We start from the raw sequence: 19,669 nt of genomic DNA, 5'->3' as shown, positions 1-19,669 counted from the left end.
CATCCTGAATGTCGCCATGGCAGCCTGAAGGCCTATGTATACACTGCAAATTGGCCGGTATTACCTAGTGTTGATTTTCAGTATAACATGTAAGGGAAAGGGGTATACCTAGTCAGTTGTACAACTGAATGCCTTCAACTGAAATGTGTCTTCCACATTTAACCCAACCCCTCTGAATCAGAGAGGTGCGGGGGGCTGCCATAATCGACATCCACGTCTTCGGCTCCCGGGGAACAGTGGGTTAACTGCCTTGCTCAGGGTCAGAACGACCGATTTTTACCTTGTCAGCTTGGGGATTCGATCCAGCAATCTTTCGGTTACATGTAGTGTTGATTCAAGTGTTAAATTAACACTAATTGGTGTAAAATAACCTTAGTATTGGTGTTAATAACCATTGTTGCAGATTGATTTTTAGAATGGTTTGTTTCATGCTATGTGTTTGCATGTACATTGATTAATTCATCTTATGCATCTCAAATATAAATAACATAAATGTTTCTACTAATCCAGTCTGTTACTTCAATTTATTGCACCCGTTACTGAAATGGTTGTTCCAGTTTAGATGCTTTAGGTAGTCTCATATCTTAGTCTTCCCAACCCGGCAGTCATTCTGAATGCATGTTGCGGGTGAATTAAAATTGAAAATGTTGGATATCCCCACTCTGGCTGGATTCCAGTAAGACTTGTACATCACTTTGCACACCAGCTTAAAGTGACTTGCAGGCCCGATGTGGCTTGTAAACCATGAGTTTCGGGACACTCTATTAGGCTAAAGCTCTCAAAATAAGGCCTTATGAAATATGTGTTGTATTGTGTTAAAGAATTTAATTTGAATGATAACATATTTGCTTAGGATCTCATCACAGGACTGAAAATGGATAATTGCAACAACCATGTCACTGACAAATACAGTCATGGGTGGTAACTCTACAATTCACTCGAAAGGCAAGGCACTCTGGGAAATATGCAAATGAGCTTTTCACTAAGTATTGTGTAAATTTAACACTGGAGAATTTGTGGCGTAGTAATGCACATGTACATGAGAGATTTCAGCTGAGGGACACTGCCTGCCCTACCACGACAGAGTCAGCAGCTCAGACTCCAGCCCCCCCCCCCCCCCCCCCCCACACACACACACACACACACACACACACACACACACACACACACACACATACACACACAAAGTGACACAGAAACACACACTCACACACTCATGCCTGCTCTGCTCCGCCACCCGTCCTCTATTAGTTAGTGGTAGAGTGAGGTCAGGACCCTGCTTAGGACATCCTGTACCCTCAGTGCATCAGGATATTTGTACAGCCGTCCTCTGAGGGACACAGTCCCTGCTTCTGCCTTGGGTTAACTGCAAAGAGCCTTGTCAGGACAAATATTCCTCTCTTACACACACACATTTACATTTTACATTTAAGTCATTTAGCAGACACACACACACACACACACACACACACACACACACACACACACACACACACACACACACACACACACACACACACACACACACACACACACACACACACACACAAAGGGTGTCCCTATAAAGACAGAAAACGGATTCTTCTGTGTGCATTATTCTTACCAGAGAGAAACTAATAACAGTCCTTTTGTACTAGTTTTAGGGTCATCGTTTGTTGTTTTTCTACCCACTTGCACATCTCACTGAGTCAGCGGTAAAGTGACCAGTGAAGATGGCTTTTCTTCAGCGGGAGAAAGACACCTTTGTCTATGAACAACTTCCGTACCAGTCACACTATTTATAGCTCCTCAGACTGCAGACTGCAATCTCAGGCCTGTTGAACTTCTCTTGGCGGGATCATAGAGATCTACAGGCCGATCTATTACATTTTCAGTAGATGACAATACCATATATCCCACAACTCCTGTCTAGGTCCCACAAGACATGACCAGGCATAGCCCTCCTTCCCTATTAAGAACAAGTTATTTTATCTGCTATGTGGACTGCTTAAAGGATAACTTAAAGTATTTAGTGGTGTCATACACAATTTTTGTGTAATTGTATGATTTAATGTCTATTGACTGTTTAGTGATGAGCAAAACAGGCAAGTGCTGTTCTGTGACGTTTTCATGGAGGATCTCTGAGATGACTAATGCAAGAAATGGATAGTCATTTTCAGCGATCTACAGTATTCAGACCCCTTGACTTTTTCCACATTCTGTTACATTACAGCCTTATTCTTACACACAATCCTCCATAATGACAAAGCATAAACAGGTTTTTAGACAAATTTAAACAATTTTTTTTTACTTTTAACTCTTTTTTTTCTCCCCAATTTTGTGATATCCAATTGGTAGTTAGTCTTGTCCCATCGCTGCAACTCCCCTACGGTCTCGGGAGAGGCGAAGGTCGAGAGCCGTGCGTCCTCTGAAACACGACCCTGCCAAGCCGTACTGCTTCTTGACACACACCTCGCTTAACCCGGATGCCAGCCGCACCAATGTGTTGGAGGAAACACCGTACAACTAGCGACTGTCAGCGTGCATGCACCCGGCCCGCCACAAGGAGTTTGCTAGAGCACGATGGGACAAGGACATCCCGGCCGGCCAAACCCTTCCCTAACCCGGACGACACTGGGCCAATTGTGCGCCGCCTTGGGTCTGTAGTGACGCATCCTATTTCCATTGATCATCCGTGAGATTTTTCTACAACTTGATTAGAGTTTACCTGTGGTAAATTCAATTGATTGGACATGCTTTGGAAAGGCACACACCTGTGTGTATATATAAGGTCCCACAGTTGACAGTGCATGTCAGAGAAAAAAACAAGCCTTGAGGTCGAAGGAATTATCCGTAGAGCGCCGAGACAGGATTGTGTCGAGGTACAGATCTGGGGAAAGATACCAAAAAATGTCTGAAGCATTGAAGGTCCCCAAGAACACAGTCAAATCAAATTTCAAATCAAATGTATTTATAAAGCTCTTCTTACATCAGCTGATATCTCAAAGTGCTGTACAGAAACCCAGCCTAAAACCCCAAACAGCAAGCAATGCAGGTGCAGAAGCACAGTGGCCTCCATCACTCTGACAGAGCTCCAGAGTTCCTCTGTGGAGATGGGAGAACCTTCCAGAAGGACAACCATCTCTGCAGCACTCCACCAATCAGGCCTTTATGGTAGATAGGCCAGACGGAAGCCTCTCCTCAGTAAAAGGCACATGACAGCCCGCTTGGAGTTTGCCATAAGGCATCTATTGGACTCAGACCATGAGAAACAAGATTCCCAGGTGTGATGAAACCATAATTGAACTCTTTGGTCTGAATGCCAAGCATCTGAAGGAAACCTGGCAGCATCATGCTGTGGGGATATTTTTCAGCGGCAGGGACTAGAAGACTAGTCAGGATCGAGGGGGAAAATGAACGGAGCAAAGTACAGAGAGATCCTTGATGAAAACCTGCTCCAGAGTGCTCAGGACATCAGATTGGGGCCTTCCAACAGAACACAGCCAAGACAACCCAGGAGTGGCTTCGGGAGAAATCTCTGAATGCCCTTGAGTGGCCCAGCCAGAGCCTGGACATGAACCCGATCGAACATCTCTGGAGAGACCTGAAAATAGCTGTGCAGCGATGCTCCCCAATCAACCTGACAGCTTGAGAGGATTCAACAAAGTACTGAGTAAAGGGTCTGAATACTTATGTAAATGTGATGTTTCAGTTTTTTTTTTATACATTTGCAAACATTTCTAAAAACCTGTTTTTGCTTCGTCATTATGGGGTATTGTGTGTAGATTGATGAGGGAAAAAACTATTTAATCGATTTTAGAATAAGACTGTGGCGTAACAAAATGTGGAAATGTCAAGGCGCCTTAATACTTTACGAATACATTGTAAGCCTTTGCAACATTGACCAATTAAAAGCAGTTCTGTAGCGATTAAGTTTCTGCAGTATACTATAGGCCAAATACATTATCACTGCTATGCTTGCCCTGCCGATGTTGTTCTTTTCAGATCATTTTAAAATTATATTTCTAAACTTGAGTTCTATGATCACGCTGGTAATAGATCATAATTTGTGGCACAGCTGAGTGAGCATAAATTGAAATAATATACTTTCTTTATAGACTTAAACATGAACTCACTCATAACAGCTGTATTCATTGACATGTGACAGTCCATCGTTTTAGACATTTTAAAATCACAGTAGTATCAACTGACTTTGCTGTTTGTTCGAGGAAGCTGCAGACTGCAGACATTGTGATCTGAGCAATCCGATTGGGTAGTGGTTGGCCTATAGGTGTATTTGATTTGCTCTCCGGGCACGCTGAGTAGGCAGAGTTTACCTTCAGACACATGAAATGGTTCAAAATGGGAACACTTTGCCTACCCGGCGCAAGGCAGCTGAAACAAGTGCACCTACTGCCAACAGCAGCCTTTATCTTTGGGTATTTTATAGAAATGTTTTGCGATCGATTAGGAATGCCTTGGAGATCAACCAGTTGATCGCGATTGACCGTTTGGTGACTGATTTAGACTAAGCTTAGTCTGGGCTTGATAGCCAGCTTGCTATGCTAACTGCAGGCTAACTAGGAGGAGCATTGCATCATGAAAGATGAAATGCACCCTGGGAATCGTAGTATGCTGTGAACGAGGAATCGTGTGGTATGGCTAACATAAACAAAACATCAATGTGTATCAAATCTTACAGTAGTGCATTTATACTAAAAGTGTAATAACTGGTTAGAAAGTGGCGGAATTGCCCTTTTTTAAAGGGAAAAGGTAGAAGGAAAAACTAACGAGTAGACTTTTCAAGAGGATGTCAAACTCTTATAGCCTAGTAATGGGTGATGTGCAGTGCACCTGAGGAAAAACAACACCCTTTGCCAATTTATCCTTTACAGAATATACTGGAGTGTAGAGAAGGAGAAAAAGAGTGTGTGTGTTCATTCATGTCCAAGTGAGTCTCTCTCATAAAACTCATTTTATTCTAGCGTTGTTTATGTCCCCCCAGCTGACATGCACCCGAGCTGAACCACCTTATATCGTATCCAGCAAGCCTACGAGTCTGAGGGAAACGTGACTTATGGCTCTCAGCACTTCATGATACTGATGCTCATTAAAACCCTGGCCATTCTGACTGAGCTATGTCTCTCATTACACATCTGCCTAGTGCGTTTACGAGAGTTTGTGTGTGTGTGTGTGTGTGTGTGTGTGTGTGTGTGTGTGTGTGTGTGTGTGTGTGTGTGTGTGTGTGTGTGTGTGTGTGTGTGTGTGTGTGTGTATAACAAAGTGCCGCCTCTCTCTTTGTGCTCTCTCCTATTCTCTCTTATTCTCCACGGTTGGTGCTTTCCCTTCTGGGCCAGTGACCGGTTTCAAGGAAGATCAGATTAAGAGCTGCAGCAGAGGTTTTGCTGGACCGTTAAATAGCCAAGGATCAAAGTCGTACTTGGCCCCTCAAAGCAGCACAGATCTCTAACCGAGAGGGAAAATGAAGCTGTTTGATCAAAGTCATGTTATGATGAAACAAAGCCAGGAGCCACCAGTGCGTCGGTAAATCACCTCATTTTTCCACTTCCTTCGACAGACTCTCACACTCTGCTGATGGCAAACAAATGTGTATCATGGTAGACAACATGTTTTTCTCTGTGATATCTTGCATTCTGTTCAGGAGGCTCTACATACGTCTGATGGAACATAGTATACAAAAAGTATTCTTTTTTGTTGTCTTTTGGTGCCTTGACAATATAACTTTTTATTTAAATTGTTATAATATTCTTATGTTATTCTTGTCTAAAATTGTTCTGTACTCTGTCATGTATTTTATGTTTTATGTGGGCCCCAGGAAGAATAGCAAGCATGTACAACAGCTAATGGGGATTCTAAACTAGGAATCCACCTGGGAAGAGGATATGGTAATGCTCTGCAGACCAGCCCTCTTTGTCCTTCAGCTTAGCACGTAGCAGCAGCAAGCGTCTCTGTGCCATCAGCATTGACCTACACACAGAGGTACTGGAGATGAAGAAAATAAAGCCTTATCTGAGCCAGAACACCCTACAGGGCAGGAGTCTATCTCCTGTGTCTGTAGTGTGAGGCATCTTGATGTACAAGTAAACCCTTTGGACAAAAAAAATGGATTAAAAAAACACCCCCAAAAAAACAGACCTGGTAAATAGAGCAGAGAGGAGCCTGGGCAAGGACAGGCTGGGGAGAGAGGTAACTGGGGAGAAGGTATACTGTGGTGTCAGGCCCAAGGCGGGCGGGCGGACAGAGGGGTCTGTAGCCTGTGGGGTTTCTGTCTGTCAAACCGAATTTCTTGGAGAAATTGACGGAATATTGCAGTTCAACCCAGGTGAAGTAATAAATCTCTCTGAAGGTTGATGTCACTTTTGGTCTCTTCATGAGTGTAGTGGGCAGTGAATGTGCCAGTGAGTCAGCGTCCGTATACTCACTACATCACAACGGTTCTGACTGAGGAAAGACCTCGAGAGACAGTTTTCTGAAGAACTACAAAATGCTTTTCTTCCTCAGAGAATAGCCTAGATTTTAATGGTGTTGCTTTTGAGGCAAGCTTGAAGAACTTGGTGTTTCTTTTATCTTGTAACAAAAGGTATATGTCCTCACACTAAAAGCGGTCAAAATGCAGTCAGATATAACTCTGAGAATTCCCTCGCGGATGAGATGGGATCGATTAGCTGTCGGAGAAATCAGTGTATTGTCAGTCCACCGCCTTGAAAGAGATGCTATGAAACACATTGTAGCTTTCTCTGAGGCAGAAGACAAATCAATTCTGCGGAGTTGTTTTCCTTATCTTGAGCCAAGGTGATGACGGCTGTGTGGGAAAGTATTGTCTGCCTTTGTAGTGCTGGCTACAATAGGCCTCGGTCAGATGGCTATCAGAAAATATTTTATTCACTAAGCACATCTGCTCGGCTCTGCTCTCCACAGTTTACACACCGACCTCATGACATAGAATGGGATTGCAAATACCGGACCAACAGTCCTGGGAAGAACCCATTTTTCGGCAGCAGTTGTTTTGTTTCCACTGAAAGAGATTTATTGAAACTTATCCTGATTTATGGTCCAGGATTTTGTTTTTGTTTTTATCACGCCTCATAAATTGTCCTGCGCAGATCATTGACCTGCTTTATAGTGTTTATAAGTGACTTGCATAACATAATTTGCAAATAAGTACAGTACAATGTTCATCAAATAAATGGATTGAAATTGAGTTCAAAGGTTACCTTTTTTTTTTTTTTTGAAATGGGTACTCGTCATCTTTTGGCTGCTGAAACAAGGTAAGTCCCAAGGGGCCTCGTAGTCAAATATCTCAGACTCCAAATGCTATAACATTTTCCAAGTTTGGAAGATCAACCCTCCAAATGTGTGGAGTGCAGGCAGGTTTTGTTTGACATTTGATTTTAACTCTAGCATTTTGGTTTGTACAGCCAATCTGTCACAGATGCGAAGGTTGGTGTTTTGAGGATCTGGCTACTAAGTGAAGTGAGCAGTGTTAGTGATGAGCAAATGTCTATTTGCTTTTGTGTTGTTGGCTCTGTACTGAAATTAGCAAACACTGCATGGATATATTGTTCAGGCACCTGTGCATACAATCAGGTACATAATTGTTGGCACCGTTGATAAAGATGAGCAAATAAGACTGTATGAAGTAAGTAATACAAATACTGAGCTATATTGTATGCTCCAAAAAATTGGGAAATTATACTGAAAAAAAATATAAACGCAACATGCAACAATTTCAAATATTTTACTGAGTTAGTTAAATTAATTCATTAGGCCATAAATCTACGGATTTCACATGACTGAGCAGGGGTGCAGCCATGGGATGGCATAGGCCCACCCACTGTGGAGCCAGGCCCAGCCAATCGGAAGGAGTTTTTCCCCACAAAAATCAACATTTTGCAATGGCCATCTCAGTTTCCAGACTTGAACCCCTTTGAAAACCTGTGGTTTGAATTGAAGAGGACTCTACATAAGAACAGACAAAGGATATCAATGATCTGGAAAGATTCAGTATGGAGGAATAGTCTAAGATCCCTCCCAATGTGTTCTCCAATCTCATTAAACATTTTAGAGAAAGGATCAGTGTCGTTATCCTTATAAGGGGAGGATAACAGGTGCCAATAATGTATTTTTCATTATTACTTGTTAAACCAAATCTCTTTCTCTGAGAAATTTTATTAGTATAAGATATAACTCAGAATTTGTATTTATTTTATACAGTCTTTTTTGCTCATCTTTATCAGTGATACCAATAATTATGGACAGAGTTTGATACTGAGTTTTGTGTAGAGATCAGGTACCTGTAATATTAGAATCTTAGCATCACTAACCTTATCTGTGGTCTACCCACAGTGCATATTAATTCCATTCAGGCCGCATTGGAGGCTGTTTTACCGTCGCCCATATTAACCACCAAATAATTACTTTTTCTGTCCTTCTCTATCAATTGAAGGCCTTTAATTTATTTGTTTATTTGGATCCCCATTTAGCTTTTGCAGAAGCATCAGCTACTCTTCCTAGGGTCCACAAAATACAACAACAAAAAAACATGACAAGTAACAAAACATTGATACACATTTAAAATACGATATACAAACAGGGTGTCTGTGTGTGCGTGTATTTGTGTGTGTGACCCCTCACAGTCCCGCCGTTCCATGAGAGATGTTGTTTAATCCGTTTTTTAAAGGTAATTTTGCTGTTTGCTTAAGTAATTGTAGGTGGAAAGAAGTTCCATGCAATCAAATCAAGTCTAATTGAATTTGTTGCATGCGCCGAATTCAACCGGTGTAGACTTTACCGTGCAATGCTTACTTACGAGCCCTTTCCCAGTAATGCAGAGTTAAAAAGTAAAACAAATTTGCAAAAAATGTCAAAAGGAAATAGTAACACAATAAAATAACAATATTTGGTACCGGTACCAAGTCAATGTGCAGGAGGTAATCTGTACAAGTAGGTAGGTGTATAAGTGACTAGGCAATTCAGGATAGATAATGAACAGAGTAGCGCAAGCAGATGTGAAAATGTGTGTGTTGGAGTGTCAGTTTTTTTCAAGTTAACCTTTATTTAACTAGGCAAGTCAGTTAAGAACAAATTGTTATTTACAATAACGGCCTAGGAACAGTGGGTTAACTGCCTTGTTCAGGTGCAGAACAACAGATTTTTACCTTGTCAGCTCGGGGATTCAATCCAGCAACCTTTCGGTTACTGGCCCAATGCTCTAACCACTAGGCTACCAGCCATATGTTTGAGAGTGTGGGTAGAGTCCAGTGAGTGTGCATAGAGCAAGTGTAAGAGAGACCGTGCAAAAAGGGGGGGGGGGGTCAATGCAAATAGTCTGGGTAGGCATTTGATTAACTGTTCATCAGTCTGATAGCTTGGGGGTAGAAGCTGTTAAGGAGCCTTTTGGTCCCAGACTTGGCGCCCTTGTACCGCTTGCCGTGCTTTAGCAGAGAGAACAGTCTTTGACTTGGGTGGCTGGAGTCTTGGCTCTGTATAATACTGTGCATTGCCCTCAATTCGTTTTGGACTTGGGGACTGTGAAGAGAACCCTGGTGACATGTCTTTTGGGGTATGTAAGGGTGTTTGAGCTGAATGTTATTTGATTATACAGACAGTCTGGAATTTTTATTATAGTAAATTTTCATCTCATAAAAACTAGAAGAAAAGCAGTTAATCTCTCGTCAACCCTCAACCAGGAAAGACTGGCATGCATGTTGTTAGTTCTGTATGTGCAGTTAAAGGCAAGGTGTGCTGCTCTGTTCTGAGCCAGCTGCAGCTTTGCTAGGTCTTTCTTTGCTACACTTGACCATATTACCAGACAGTAATCAAGACTGGAGCCTTAACATTTTACTGCAGTGGGCTAAATCAGGGTCACACAGTGTTTCTTGGTAGTCTTAAACAAATCTACTTTGAAACAATGAATATACACCTCACACACATGGTTATGGGCTTAAAAAAAGAAGACACCTGTACCATGTCAGATATAGAGTAGAAATGTATTAAACGTTTAGTTTGCATACCAATATTACACTTTATATATACTGAACAAAAATATAAAACATACAACAATTTCAACGACTTTACTGAATTACAGTTCATATTAGGAAATCAGTCAATTGAAATAAATTCATTAGGCCCTAATCTATCGATTTCACATGACTGGGCAGGGGCGCAGAGCATGACTGGGCAGGTTCACAGAGCAGAGGAAGAGATTTAACTGGAAGTGAACCCCCCCCTCCCCCCACTAAGCAGGCACAGGCCTTTTGACCATAGTTATGGGCCCTGGTCAAAAGTAGTGCACTATATAGGGAATAGGGTGCCATTTTGGATACAACCACAGTGTGTACCAAAGTCCTGGTGGATAGCAGGCTATGCATTTAGATGAGCGTTAATACTGAGCCTGCCCGCTGACTGGCCATCTGGACCCAGTATTGTTGAGTTAGTGAGCACTGAGAAGGGGAGCAGCTCTGCTCTGGAGAAGGGAGAAAATTGTATTTTTCCTTATCTTTCCTCCTTGTCTGAATCAAACTGTGGGCTTTTCTGTTTCGCCTCCGCTCTGTCAACGAATCAATCTCTGTCTATCATTATATTACTACCCCTTTAGGCCTCTTAGCACAGCTTTATCATGCTGTCTATACTTTTTCTCTCCCAATCTCTGAGATCGTGATGGCTGACTCTCCAATCAGAGAGTGGGACTGTATGTAGTCTCCTAGCTTTAACGAGCCGCAGGTCTAATCAAAACAGCCAATTGAATTCCGTTCAGGGTCCAATTCATTATCTCAAACCTCTGCTATCAAGGTCACAGCACATTATGATTAGAATCCCTGCAGACAGACAGACAGATCAAGTACAGGAGGCCCTGACACCACTGAAGGCAGAGCCGGACTACCGCATTTGGGGTACTTCCTGCATTTCAACACATTTTGTGTAGGAAAAATGTCCGGTTTTATTATGCTATTCTACGTATTATGTAATGAGGCTAAGAGAACCCCCCCCCCCCCCCCCCCAAACAAAAACAAAAAATTCACACATGTATTAGCACACACCAAACAAACAGACACACACACACACACACACACACACACACAGCATTACAAAGAGAAGGGACTAGTGGAAGTTGTAATTGGACAGAAGGAAAGCATGTATTACACAGTGGCATTACTTGTAATAATAACAGTAGCAGCAGATAACTGTATAATAGCAGTGTACTACTACTATACTATATGATATAAATAACAATATGCAATACAGCAGCTAATGTAGTAGTGTAGCATAGTTAGAGGCTAGCAATGCTAGGGAAAAGCCATGGAGGCAGCCATCTTGGGTTGCATAACAACACCGCAGCCATCTTGAGGCCTATAGTAACAGTGGAGAGAATACTCCTAATGGCCCGGATACTATACTGTAGGGTTGGGTGGTATACTGTGTTTTACGATATACCGGTATTGATGAACGGACCGGTTTGGGTTTTTACTTTACCTTCTATAACGGTTACGCCGTATGTAACGTCCATTTTTATAATTTACTCAGCTACTCGAGTCATCTCTCTCCATGCCGCTTCCCACACAGACCTAGCCCCGCCCCCTGTCACTCAAGGTGCGCATTTGTTCGTTCAGTCTGCATTGTCAATACAGCACATGCAACAATATTGATGACAACGATGCTGTTTTCACTCTGCTTCTTAATATAAATCCACTAGCGTTCTATAATTACACTATTAGTTTGTGTTTCTTTCATCTGCAAATGGGTAGTTTGTCTTTTCTTAGCTAATTTTAGGTCTTCTGAGTGGAAACTTGAACGTTGTTTGAATTTTGTGCAACTTCCGGCGCGTGTTTACAGTGAACTCTGAGGCTGTACCCTTGCCGTTTTAGACAGTAGCCAATAGGCTATTATGGCAATTTGAGCATAATGTAGGCTTATCAGAGTGGCCTACTAACAAATCCAATGAAGCAAATCCCATAACATTTTCATATGTAAATAGCTTTTGATTTTTATGATATAGCCTATATGTGGTGTTCAATGCAGGCCTACATTGCATCAGACGTTTTTACATTATGCGAGGCTTGACATGAATTCATGATTTTTTTACTTGGTCTATAACACCATGGGCCAAATAGGTGACTGTAAATTGCATTGTATTGTGTTGTATGATGCAAGAAACCACTTTACAAAATACAATGTATTATTATGGTCATACAGATAATCAGACAATGTAGGCTACCCCTCAGCCTATTGGCTTATTTGTACATTTCAAGCCTGTCTCAAAATACAACGCCGCCCCGTTAATGAAGACAAAATCTTTTTACCTGACTTGCTTTACAAAGACAGCTTGAAATGTAGCCTACACATTTTGTGCTTGAGTAGGAAGCAGTAACTCCCCATTGCTGACCTATACTTATCTATAACTGGGCTAATAACGCGCTAACTAGCAAAGAATATCAACAAATGTGCACATGCGCGGCTCTGATCTGAGCTGATCTGAAAAGCGCATTCACTTGCGGGTGATTGAAGATTGAAAGACCGCTTGTGGGCTAACTACCTGCCAATAGAATTCTACTCCTTTGCGCTCTGGCTCTGCCTACAACAAAATCAGACTCAATCTTACAAAGTTAGATTTGTTTTGTTTTGTTACATTGAAAGGGGGCTGAAATAATGTTGATTCTATCACAGAAAAAGCATTGCTCTATATAGTGCAAACTAATGAGGCAAACTCTGTGAAGTTCTGCGCAGCCTGGCATTTCTTCTGCGCCGCAGTCCTGGAGGATTGTTTTAGCTTGAAGTTTAATTGGAACAGTTTAAAACAATCAGAATGGAGAAAGATCCATTGAAATCACTTAGAATGTATATGCTGACCCTTGGATGGCATACGTATTTATTTATTTTTAATGGCCATATCACGCAGCCCAACTGTACTGTACCCAGAACTACCCCAAGGGCGTATGTGGCAGGGGCTTCTAACGGTCACGGATTACAAAAAAAAAGCCAGTCACGTTGCAGACACCAATGTTGCCCTACTGGACAAGCTAAACACCCTTTCCTCACGGTTCAAGCAAAACAACTCTGAGCTGCCCGAGGAGAGCCTCTGAGGACAACGAGGGTTACATCTCCACGGAGGATGCGTGCAAGTCATTCAAACCCGTTAACCCCTCGCAAGGTTGCTGGCCCAGATGACATCCCTAGGCACGCCCTCCGAGCAAGTGCAGACCAGCTAGCTGTTGTGTTTTTGGACATCCTGTTGTGTTTTCCGTTATCCCCACCTGCTTCAAGGTGTTCACTATCATCCCTGTGCCCAAGAATGGAAAAGTAACTGAACTGATTGACTACCGACCTGTACCACTCACTTCTGTCATCGTGAAGTGCTTTGAGAGGCTAGTCAGACTGCATCACCGCCTCCCTCCCAACACTGAACCATCTCCAATTTGCCTACAGCCCCGACAAATCCACTGACAACCCAATTACCATTGCACTGCACACTGTCTTCACCCACCTGGACAAGAGGAATGCATATGTGAGGATGCTGTTCATCAACTACAGCTCGTTCTTCAGTACAATGGTGTCCCTCTAAGCTCACCACAAAGCTCACAGCCCCGGTACTGACCTCCTCCCTATGCAACTGGGTCCTGGACTTCCTGACGGACCGCCCCCCAGGTGGTGAAGGTAGGCAACATTAACTCCTCCACACTGATTCTCAACACTAGGGCCCCACAAGTGTGCGTCCTCAGTCTCCTCCTGTACTCCCTGTATACCCACGACTGTGTGGCCTCACACAGTTTCAACTCCATCATCAAGTTCGCTGACAACACGACAGCAGTAGGCCTGATTACCAACAACAGCGAGATGGCATACAGGGAGGAGGTAGGCACTCTGACGGTGCGGTGCCAGGTAAACAACCTCTCCCTCAACGTCAGCTAAACAAAGGGACTGATTGTGGACTTCAGTGGGAACGGGGCCGCCGTGGAGACCGTCAAAAACGTAAAATGGTCAAACCACACAGACACTGTGGCAAAGAAGTTACAACAGTGACTCTTTAACCTCATGAGGCTGAAGAAGTGTGGCCTGTCCCCAAGGGCCCCCAGTCTTCTACAGAAGCACCATTAAGAGTGTACTCTCCTCCCTGCCACTACATCTGCCACCCTGTGCATGTGACTAAATAAAAATGGAAGGGGAACAGTAGGGAAGATGTGGTCTATTTCACATTAGCTATAACACTGATATGCATTAGCCTGCTAACACACTACATTGAATGAGACATGTAGCAGTATTATAGTAGGCAGTAATGCAGTAGCATGTTACATTTGAATAGATACAGTACATGCAGCAGTTGAACCCTAACCCACTAGGAGTCCACTTACATGGTCATTCCATGCACTAACCCAGTGGTTCCCAACCAGGGGTAGTAGGGCCCCTGGGGGTACTTGGCCTATCCACTGGGGGTACATGAGAAGACTCATGAGACCATAGGTGTACTGGTAAAATACACATGAGGGGGTACTTCAGGGGTAGTCCCGGTAGAGCAAAATTCAGTTGTTGGTACAGTAACCAAAAACGTTTGGGGACCACTGCACTAACACACAGTTAGGAAGTCCAGATTAGAGGATTGTCCATGTGGAAAGGGGAGAGGTCCAGTTGCTGAAATGTGATGGAGGACAGACACTCTCAGCCTGCCCTCCTGGGAACAACTGAAGCACCAGCAGGAAATGGGGGCCTGTTACCACCACCAGGTTATACCTCTGATTGGCTGGCCAAGATCAGCTGACCCACACCAGGAGAGAGATCCAGAAGAGGTGTGAATAGGTTGGGGGCAGAGAGACCTGAAAACAATGGAAAGCCGATTCCCCGAGTACCTCTGCTCTCTGCTAGGGTACTAAAGGTCCTATTCCCACTACGAGATATGAAGGAGAGTCTGAAGAGCGGGGTGGCGAAAGATAATTCTACTTTTCAATTCACATTACATCCTTGCCTCCCTCACCTTTCGTTGTGGCTGGCAACACACCATTCTTGGTCCGCAGCTCAAATTGACTGTAAATATCACAGTAGCCGCTAGCCAGTAAACACAAACAATTCAACAATAACAACATGTTCTTCTAAAACATATGACACTATTGAATAATGCAACCAAACCATATTACACTTGAATAATGCAACAATTCACAAGCGTGTATGTGCAGACAATTTATGTTCTCGTCTGTAGACTACACTCATTACATTTAGCTTCAAGACCAAAGCACAGAGTTGCTATAAGCGTGTGTCTTCATCAAGTACCGTTAGCCTATCAAAAATGAATGATTAACCCTCTCATACCAATATAAAAGTACAGTAGGCCTACCTTACGTTACTCCAAATCAGGTTCATTTTTCTCAATATCATGCAAATCATTTCATGTGGTAAAAGCTAATTGCGACCGACAACATGGATATAAGTGAATTCACCGCGACAAGCGGTGGAAGCCTATGTAAGCCCCCCCTCCCCCTCCCAAAAAGAATCTGACTGCGAGATATGACATAGTAAATCATAATTATGAGCTACTAAGTCATAATTATGAGATCTGTAAGTCATAATTATGATATAGCGAGTCTGGATCATGGACTTGGAAAAAGGGCAATCTGTGATTCAAACAATAACAACGTGGCCCCTCCACTTTATTTGGTAAAAAGCTGAGGAATGGGGCAGGAGCAATGTAACCACTCTCAAATATGTACATAGTCTCAAGGACTCTCACATAGGGATGCAAGGACTGACCATCCATGAGATCAAAATGTATAGTTTTAACCATGTTTTGAAGCTATACAGTGTTTGTTTACAATTATATTGTTTACAAACAATGGAGTTAAACAAACTTATATTTTGGCTTCTGATGGGGTATGTAAGAACATTGCTCATGAAGCATTTCTAAGTTACATTCTTCAAGAATCAATGGCTATATATTAATAATTTAAAAGGATGTACCAAACCCAGATTGCCCCTTTTAACAGATTGAATTGAATTAATTCATTAGTCATATCTGATCAGATGTGAACCAGATGTCATAAAGCAGGCACCAACTCATATCGTACACACACACACACACACACACACACACAGACACTGTGATTGACTATAGGATATGCAGTACATAAGGCTGTCCTTGAAAGTTGAGGGCCTGATGCAAAGTGCACATTGGATTAATGTGATACAGATCGCTTGAATGTATCTCATTATTATGACTTACTATCTCCTTATTATGACTTACTATCTCCTTATTGTGACTTACTATCTCCTTATTGTGACTTGCTATCTCATTATTATGACTTGCTATCTCATTATTATGACTTGCTATCTCATTATTATGACTTACTATCTCATTATTTTGACTTACTATCTCATACGTATGACTTACTATCTCATACGTATGACTTACTATCTTCTTATTTTGACTTACTATCTCATACGTATGACTTACTATCTCATACGTATGACTTACTATCTCCTTATTTTGACTTACTATCTCATACGTATGACTTACTATCTCATACGTATGACTTACTATCTCCTTATTTTGACTTACTATCTCATTATTATGACTTACTATCTCATAAGTATGACTTACTATCTCATAAGTATGACTTACTATCTCATAAGTATGACTTTCTATCTCATAAGTATGACTTACTATCTCATAAGTATGACTTACTATCTCATTATTTTGACGTACTATCTCATAAGTATGACTTACTTTCTCATTATTATGACTTACTATCTCATTATTATGACTTACTATCTCATAACTCGAAGTCAGATGAAATAAAATAGATTTTGTGGCGGGAACAGACTTCCATAGTCAACGTGCACAATTAGTCTGTGCTTCAATCTGACCAACTGTAGCCTACCGATAACAACCACAGCTGCAGGTAATCTAGAGAAGCCTATACACATCTGGGCAAACGTAACGTCATGTTTTTATAGCCTAAGCTGTGTATTTATAGCCTAAAATAGGCCCATTTATTTATGTTCTGAGAAAATGTCAATGATCAAATGTGGTTTATATTCACACTTCGGGTGGCTAGGCAACCTAGGCCTTTTTAACCACAAATCATTGACTGGAATTAATCAATCAACACAATAGTGATGACATACTGTATGAGTATCTGTTTTATTACAGATGCAAAGGCCTACAGGATGCAACCATGCATACAGTGAGCGCAGCCATGTTCGTTTTTGTCTGATCGCAGTTGTCTCTGTCTGTGTAAAGGGTTTTCATCCTCCAGGATTCTTTTTTTTACCATATGACCTGATCATACGCTACAACTAGGGTCCGCAGTTGGTTAGATACCAGATCAGGAAAAACTGGGCCCCAGGAAAACAATTTCCCCCCCACCACTCTGGAACCTGTAGTGACACCTTTGAAATCACCACACAATGTTACAAATTGTCTTTGCAATGTTGGCACAATACTCATGTAATGTTAGCCAGCAGAAGGCATTATCTGCTTCTGTTTATTGTGCTTGTTCGGTGCTATTCTCCATGGTGGCATTGGTGCAAATAGCTTCCTCTATTATAATAGCGGGATATTTACCATGGGACCTAAGTGGAAAGTTACTTCTGAGGTGAGAGGAACCCAGACCCCCACCGATAGAGGTCTTGTAGTTCATTTCAGGACTTCCTCTACATTTTAATTTCCCTACCTGCTGCATTATTAATGGGAAAATGTGTTTTCTTTGACAATCTATTGGGGGAATAGATTGCATTGCGAAACATTTATAAGCCTTATGATTACCGTAGACATTTGATCATACTTTCCCAGGTTGTTGTGGTTTGGGAATACACCTCTAATACAACGAGAACCACCTGAGATGTGACACAAGCCTCAGAACCTGAGGAGCGGGCGGCAGGTAGGTAGGTAGCCAAGCGGTTGGAGCGTTAGGCCAGTAACCGGAAAGTCGCTGGTTCGAATACCCGAGCCAACAACGTGAAAAATGTGTCTGTGCCCTTGAGCAAGGCACTCAACCCTAATTTGCTCCAGGGACGCCGTACTACTTACTATGGCTGACCCTGTAAAACAACACATTTCACTGCACCCATTTTATTTATTTATTTTAGTTTTCATGGCAGCAGCCATATTGAGACTATACCATTAGCACCCCAGGGAGAGGAGGTGTATGTTCGTGATCTACCCAGATGGGGTCCGAGTGAGTCAGGCAGGAGAGACTATTTCACATCCTGTCAGCTCTCTGGAGACAGCCAGCAGCCTGGAGCCGCACCTGACAGCCATCTGGCTGCTGTTCTACTCATTTTCACTCCACACACACAAACACATGTACACACACACACTCACACAAATAGCACAAGCGTAAATGGCACTCACACACATACACAAATACACGCACACAGTGATACCAGTCAACTGGAATTAGGCTTCAAAGCACACTTTTTGCACACAAGTACATTTTTTTTGTCATCAGTTTTTCTCTAAATTCGGTTGAGTGTATATAATTATTTGTCATTTCTCTTTTTAGAAGCCTGTAAAATGACCTGAGAGCAGGTTGAGTTCAAATATTAAGTGTGAGATGCTGTTGGTATTTATTCCTGCCAGTTAGTTTACTTTAATTGCCTCTGTGATGTTTGTGTTTTTCAGGGGGAAAGCAGCGAGGGGCCCGGCCAGTTTGACGTATCCCTGTATGAGAACTCCTTCTACCTGTTCTGGCTCCTGGAGCAGCTCCTTCAGGTCGGACAAGGACCTCCAGGGGCCACAGGGGGAACTGGGCACCACTGGAGCCCAGAGCAGAGGGCCCTTCTGGGCCGGCTGGAGCATAGCGTCTTGCTCCTGTCCGATGATTTCCCTCTGTACTCCCTCTACATGTGGCGCATAGGGGCTCTCCTCGCCCCCTCCGACATCAACAACACCCAGACCTGAGACTGGCGTTCCAGGAACGAGCGCAGCACCGCCACACGCGTGTAATTCCACCTCCAGATCTTTCTACTTCAAAGGGCTGCAGAAGTTGGTGCAGTTAGTCAAGGAGGATTTGACTAACATAGCAGGAATCAAAAGACAGGACTTGACAGGACTGGAGAATGAGGTGGTGGCTCCATTTGATATTCTCCTCGGAAGAAGAATCTAAAAATAGTGTTGTGGCTCGTATAGTAAGCTAAACCAATTATTATTGTGTGGCAATGTGAGAAAGACTACAGTGGATGACATTAGAAAAAAAGGGAAAGCATTACATTTTTAATTAGTTTTTATTTACAGACTGTAAATGTATAATTAACATGCTGAGTATTGTATGAGCAGCTATTTATAGGAACATATTACTGTAAGGAAGGAATGTACAGAATGTTTTGTGCTTAGACATCCACGTTTTAATTTGTTGATTCTATTAGCAAGATGTAACATTTTTACTAAAAGGATTTGAAGAGAAAAAAAGCCAAAATGTTTGTATTCCAGATTTTCCCCTTTCTCCTTACAGATTAAAGTCCATGTAAATATTTGGCTTTTAGACTTTGATTTATTAGACCTGTTTATGGAAGTATTTAATGATATATTTAACATATTGTAATAAAAATAATATTTGTACTTTACATCGCTCTATTGTCAGAATTTTTACATTTCAAACAGAAGGGCCCTGGACTGGATTCTACTAAGGTAACATGGAATTGTTTTAAGATTGTAATACCAACGAACATTTAACTATTTGATTTTGAA

General features: G+C 42.2%; 1 protein-coding gene across 1 annotated transcript in view; it reads left to right on the top strand.

Annotated features, from left to right (window-relative positions):
• The window catches only part of mei4 (meiosis-specific, MEI4 homolog (S. cerevisiae)), a 46,286-nt gene extending 26,841 nt beyond the window's left edge, over nt 1–19,445 (top strand). Inside the window, exon 5 of the mRNA XM_029754308.1 lies at nt 18,605–19,445. Within this exon, the coding sequence (XP_029610168.1) occupies nt 18,605–18,883 (279 nt within the window). The 3' untranslated portion in view covers nt 18,884–19,445. The remainder of the gene's footprint in view (nt 1–18,604) is intronic.
• Nucleotides 19,446–19,669: the final 224 nt, after the last annotated feature.

The sequence above is a fragment of the Salmo trutta genome, chromosome 1 (genome assembly GCF_901001165.1).
Source record: "Salmo trutta chromosome 1, fSalTru1.1, whole genome shotgun sequence".
NCBI lineage: Eukaryota > Metazoa > Chordata > Actinopteri > Salmoniformes > Salmonidae > Salmo > Salmo trutta.
The sequence above is the reverse complement of the archived record's forward strand: the minus strand, read 5'-3'. Positions and strand labels throughout refer to the sequence as shown.